Source organism: Sinocyclocheilus rhinocerous, unplaced genomic scaffold, assembly GCF_001515625.1.
Source record: "Sinocyclocheilus rhinocerous isolate Xijiao unplaced genomic scaffold, SAMN03320098_v1.1 scaffold552, whole genome shotgun sequence".
Lineage (NCBI taxonomy): Eukaryota > Metazoa > Chordata > Actinopteri > Cypriniformes > Cyprinidae > Sinocyclocheilus > Sinocyclocheilus rhinocerous.
In genome coordinates this window covers 659,399-666,056 of record NW_015625574.1, presented here as the reverse complement: position 1 = coordinate 666,056, position 6,658 = coordinate 659,399, and the positions used below count along the sequence as shown (strand labels likewise).

Sequence of the window (6,658 nt, the reverse complement as noted above, 5' to 3'; positions counted from 1 at the left end):
TATATATATATATCTATCATACTTCATACTTCAGTCTGTGTTAAGACGTAGTCTGTGTTAAACTAAACTTGACTACTTACTGTCTAAAATGTGAAAAAGAATGAGTGTGTCCAAACATTTGACTTGTAGTGTAAAAATCCAATGTATGTCGGCACTTGAATACATGAAAGTGAAGCATTTTAGGTTATCTCCAATGAAAACCTAAAAGGCAAGTCTTAGTAGGAAACATCCAAAATGTAAGAAAAGCGTAACAGCGACATCTAGGAGTGGAACTCAGGCTGAGTGCAATTGCAGGAGAGCAGCATTTTTAACAGTAAAAGTTTTTAGTAGCATTTTAGCCTTAATGGTTAATTTGTGCAGTATCATTCTGTTATGTTACCTATTTCAACATGATCTTTTTTTAATCAGTAATACTCAATTGGAATAATTTGATTGGATCACATGTTACCTAAACTACGTAAATAAATAATTTATCACAGGATGTGCCTCAGACATTGAGATTTTCAGTTTTTGCATGAAACCACTATTAATGTATGACATTGTTGTGGAACATTGTAAGATTGCTGCAAATCACATGCTGGAAACTATACTATACAATTCCCACATAAGTCATATTTTTGTTACAAAACATGAAGCAACAACAGCAACAAAACATAATAAAAAAAGTGTTTAATTAATGTTATCAAAAGTCATTCAAACACATGGAAGTAAAAAAAAAAAATCACTGCAAAATATAAGAAAGCGCTTTCACAGGAAAAGCGGTAACTGATATCAGTTCTTATAAATAACAAAAAATTATACATTTATGGGAAAGTGAGCTTTATTACACTCTACTACACACCCTTTATCAACCAAGGGTAAAAAAAAAAAATGCTTTCAGAATTGTCTTTCATGACAATTTGCTGTAGAGAAAGGTGGATTAAAATGTATATGATAAATTTGTTCAATTTACCATTTTTAAACATTTAATATAGATATTATCTAATCACACTCACATTTGTAATCTGAAGTGTAATAAAGAGTTCCCACGACTATGGAAAACCTGAAATATCAGAAAATTATAAATTGTGACCCCAGGCCTGGTAAAGGTGTGGATATGAATAAAATCTTACACATTTCTATACTGAATATATGTATATATTTTTTTTTCTCTAAAATATTACAGGATATAATTTAAAATTTTAAGATTATTTTTTTAATGTTTCCTGTAATCACAAATGCCTGAAAAAAAATCATGGAAATTCATTGGTCAAAAGATGTGGGAACCCTAGTAAGCACTACCTAAAGGGACAAGAATTATTATAGATATCGGAGAGACGTCAATATAGGAAAGAAAGCATGAAGCATTGCAGAAGAACTCCCACTCCTCCCATGACAAGCTTGCAAGCAGTAAAAGAAACATCAGACCAAAAAGAAACACAAATGCAAAATGGACAGTAAATCTACCTTCATAAATACAACGAGATGATTGGCTGGTGATGGTTGAATGCCACATGGGGGAGCAAGAGAGTGAGGAAGGAAGTCGATGTCTAGGTAGAATTTCCACTGCGAGTGTTGCAGAGCTCCTCACACAGGATGCTTTTCACAAGTATTAGGCTGATGCGTTTCATGCCTCATGACAAACAGCGTGAATAAATCATGGCACATCTCAGCTTGTGACACAGAAAGACATAAGAGTCATGGACAATCGGTGGTGTTAATGTAGGCAACATCATATTATTTACACTTTAAGAGGTACTTCATGTGTCCATGAGTGTGAGACACTCTTGAAAAATATGATCATCCTGAGATTGGAAAGATTCGCTGTTATTGTTTTCTTTCATTCACTGAGCAGCACCGGATCCAGACTGTCTGCATTTCAGCCAAAGCTGTGTCAATAGTTTGGCCCTTTACTGAAAGCATCTCTTCGCAACATTGCGCCGTAGCACATGGAAGGATGGCACACGCCTGGCTGACCGGGCTCGCCGGGGTGCCCCCTCTTCCCCTCCTCGCCGTTGTGACCAGGTGGGCCTGGCTTACCTGGGTGACCTGGTTTTCCAACCCCTGGTGGACCCATTGGACCTGAAACAAAATAATGTGTCTGTCAAGTAATGTGACTGCCTATATTACTTGACTTCATTAATTATTAAATATGTCTCATCATTTCTGTCCTAACAACTCTCGGAGAGTTTGGCATGGTAATATACATGGCAATGTTGATGTGTTTGGTCTTGGCGGAATAGATCTGCTACACTGCTGCTGCCAAGACCTGTACCGAGACTTGCTGCTGCCAATACATCCACAGACGTGAGCATGCAGGAAATAATGCTGCTGCACATATAACATATGAAATAACCACCATATAGCAGATCTATACAGGTGGAGCTGGGGAAGGTGGAGGGTTTCTGAAGCGCACTGCAACTGCTACAGCAAGCACTAGCCAAGATTTATTATGTCGAGCAGCAACCTCATTGGCTGTGGATGTGAAAAGAAACCAGTCGGCTGCACCATGTGAATAATGATGTAATTATGTCAGATTGAGTGCATTACCTAATGTTAACTAATGGAACCTTTTGTAAAGTGTTACGACTATATTTTGTCATGTTATAAATAGTTTAAGCCATTTTTACTGTGACTAAAATGGCATCTAATAACATTTTAGTTGATGAGAAAATACCAAAACATCACACTCTTTGAACTCTGGATCTTCACTGCTCAAAAATATTGTTTGTGCAGTATTATTATCTCACAGCGTATTGTTATTTTTTTCACATCATATTTTGTTAACAATATTGTATTCAGTACTTTTTCAAACTAATAAAAGCAAAACAATAAAAGTTTGTTCATAAACTTTTAATTTACTTTTTTTTTCTTCACATGATGACTTCACTTACTTACCCCTCATATCCAAATGCCCACCCCATAATGACATCCTAGTAACGCACTTCTATAGTGAAACATTACACCACAGAACCGGAATCAAAAAATGTATCGCTGATCAAAAGCCCAAATCATCTCAGAGCTATTAATGCCTCAGTCCTCTAATTGTTGAGCTTGCTTTTCTTAATACAATAGTGTTCTAAATGTGTCCATCACACTAATTTAATAATGACCATTTCATGCTACTCTGACTTTTCAAACAGCTTGCTGTGGGCGACCACAGCGAGCGAGTATTGATTGAAACCCATAAGCCAGAAATGTGAGAGAGGTAGAGCGGGCAGCTTCCCAAAGAGCCCTCCGGTATTCATCCACTACCCACACTCTCCTTCCTGCAGAGGAACAATTCATTGTGAACAATTCATAGCTCAGAAGACTTAAAGGAGTTCTCATCATGGTTTGAAAAATAAAAATAAAAATGAAACGATTGTTAACAGAGCTAAAATCAATTTGGATATCAAAGTTCAAATAATTTGGAAACCACATGTCTCTTTTGAAAGAATTTGTTGTGAACTTTCATATTGAAGTCTCTTTCGGTTGCGTATTTTGGTACTTTGGCAAATCTTAGCTTATTTGTTCTTTTCCAAACCCTAGCTAGCTGAGTGAAAAATAAATCCAAAATGCTGAAGCAAGAGCAGTTTTTATATCAATAAAATGTTTCTGTCATGACAACTCTCGGAGAGTAATGTACATGGCAATGTTAATGTGTTTGGTCTTGGCGGAATAGATCTGCTACACTGCTGCTGCCAAGACCTGTACCGAGACTTGCTGCTGCCAATACATCCACAGACGTGAGCATGCAGGAAATAATGCTGCTGCACATATAACATATGAAATAACCACCATATAGCAGATCTATACAGGTGGAGCTGGGGAAGGTGGAGGGTTTCTGAAGCGCACTGCAACTGCTACAGCAAGCACTAGCCAAGATTTATTATGTCGAGCAGCAACCTCATTGGTTGTGGATGTGAAAAGAAACCAGTCGGCTGCACCATGTGAATAATGATGTAATTATGTCAGATTAAGTTAGAAGCTATCGGCCTGTGCCATCTGGTGTTCATGACAGAACTTTGTATTAATCAAATTAGCTTGATGTACTATGGAGACTGTAACCTTCCTTTGCAAAGAGAATGCTACTGACAGATTGGCAAGTCAAATATATTAGATCTGACAACAAGAGTAGAGTGAAGTTCTATTGCTAATTTCATGGCAGCTATGGCCAGAAAGAGTGGGACATTTCCATGGAAAACTATATTTATTGCAAACAAACGAGCAAAAAACTTTATTAACATACATAATAGAACCTCAGGGCAAAAATTAAATACACAATGTATATGTTAGTAGTGGTGCTGCATTTGCTCACCTGGTGGTCCTGGGAGACCTGGGTCTCCAATTTGTGAGCGTCCTTGATTTCCTTTCTCACCCATTTCTCCTGGATCACCTAAACATAGCCAGAAAAAATATACATATATTCTGTGTGTTCAAAACAAACAATCTACAATTAAATATATGCTGAAACAGATTTCACTTTGTGAGCTATTCATTCAGTTTCCTTAATCTACTGTAGGAAAACTAAATTTGACAAGTCTTATTCGGATGGGATTAGTTTGAGAAATTTGTTTTAAATCCCATTCGAACTTGTCAAGCCTATGTTTTTCTCACACACCATGTGTTAAAATTTCAGAGCAAATTACCTTCAGTTTTTGGCTAAATTAATGGTCTACTAAGAAATCTAATCACGTCTGAATGTGAATGTCAGTGCTTACTGATATTGTATCATCTCAATGCTTCTCATGTGTTTAGCATAACCTGAACTATTGTTTATGCACTAATCTTCCTCATGTGGTACTTTTTAATATGGATGGTATCTACCAAAATACTAATAGAAATATGAAATTATAAAATCGAATTATATAATTAAGCAACGTCATATCGCAGTAACTTCGATGACTGGTCATATTAATATCAGCATCAGGTAAGACATGTATAGATTAAAATCACAGATGTGTGGTGATAAGAACTGTCAACTCAAAACATTATTCAAAAAACTAATCCTGTCCAAATAGGGTTAGATAGAAATTTGTCTTTGTACTTTCTTTACTCATGTAGCTACTATAATTGAAGATTACAAAGAAGCTATGTCATTAACATAATTATGTGACTGGAATTATGCAACCAGTTTCTATAGCCACTACAGGCACTTTATATCCCCCATCTGTCTGGAATCAAATGATTTTATTTACGAATTTCATTTACATAATATATAAAAACTTGTCTATTGATTTTAATACATATTTAAATTACTTATTTTACATCAAATCCAGCTTATCATGTTTGTCTGCTTATTATTATTTCTATACAAATAATATTTTTTCTAATGGTATATGCCAGAGCATGCGAGTGAAGAAGAGTGGAGTGATGCTTCACTCAATATTGTGCTCTATGCCAAAGCACTCCACTCACTTGATCATGGCCTAAGTGAATGCTCCACTCAAGTACTACTCATGCTCACCAGTAAAACGACGTTCACTCAAATCCTGCTCCAACATTAAATTTCCTCTTCACTATATTGTCACGCCCCTGGACTCTATCTGTGTGTTTTTCCTCCCCCACGTGCTCCATGACCCAGTTTTCTCCCATGTTAATTGCTTCATTAGTTCCAAGTGTTTCTCGTCATCCCCTCCTCTAGTCCTGTGTATGTAAAGTGAGTCCTATTCAGAGTTCTGTGTCTGGTATTGAATGCTACGTGTGTGTTCCTAGTTCCGTTGCATGTCTATTAAAGTCTGTTAGTTTGAAGTCTGCTCCACGTCTCCTCGTTTCTCACTCCGTGCTCCTACACAGTAGCGCTCGTGACGGAATACCAGACCAAAACAGTTACCTCCGTGTGTTCCCTACGTTTTTGTTCACGCTTTTTGCTCAGTGTCTTTTGTTTCCGTTGTGTCCATGGATCCCCTTGCCCACCCTGAATTCCTCCTCCTCCTGCTGGAGCAGGGGGAAAGATTGCTCGAGTGCCACACCAGACTGTTTCTGGCCCTCGCCAATCTCACCAGCTATCCGGACGACGCGCTCTGCGCGTTCTATGACGCCAGCCTGAACACCACGTGCAGAGCGCCGTTGTCTGAAAATGGTCCTCGAGCAGATTTCGCCACCTTCGTGGAGTGGATTCTAGAGAGAAATGGATCGCCATTCACCATCTGCCCAGTGAATGATCTCGCCAGATACACTCCCGACCCAGTGCCCAGCTCACCTTCTCCCCACTGCGCGGAGCACATGCCCAAGCCCACCGCTGATGGAGAGCCGGAGCCCACCACGGCCGACGAGCCATTGCCGCATGGAGCGACAGAGCAACGGATCGCCACGGAGCTGCAAGTGACATCAGTCAAGGTGCGAGAGCTGGCAACAGAACCCGCCACGAGGGAGAATGGCGCGGACAGAGAGAGCGCGGAGTGGAGCTCCGCCCACTGCACCATGGCTGAGGGTGAGCTGATTATACAGCTGGGACTGCTGGACTTCGAGGGGGACCTTATAGACTGGGAAACTGAGCTGGAAGCCGACTTGCCTCCTCTCCTCTCTCCTTCGTCCCCGCCAGTCCCGAGCTTAGCCCAGAGAGGGCTCCAGTCCCCGAGTTCAGCCCAGTGAGGGCTCCAGTCCCCGAGTTTAGCCCAGAGAGGGCTCCAGTCCCCGAGTTCAGCCCAGTGAGGGCTCCAGTCCCCGAGTTTAGCCCAGAGAGGGCTCCAGTCCC

General features: G+C 39.8%; 1 protein-coding gene across 1 annotated transcript in view; it reads right to left on the bottom strand.

The window, feature by feature from the left end:
- Positions 1 to 1,213: 1,213 nt before the first annotated feature.
- Positions 1,214 to 6,658, bottom strand: part of LOC107751240 (collagen alpha-1(XXI) chain-like) — a 48,383-nt gene continuing 42,938 nt past the window's right edge. The window contains exons 19-20 of the mRNA XM_016566914.1: positions 4,280 to 4,357; positions 1,214 to 2,061 (exon numbers count right to left, since the gene is read on the bottom strand). Coding sequence (XP_016422400.1) covers positions 1,874 to 2,061; positions 4,280 to 4,357 — 266 coding nt within the window. The 3' untranslated portion in view covers positions 1,214 to 1,873. The remainder of the gene's footprint in view (positions 2,062 to 4,279; positions 4,358 to 6,658) is intronic.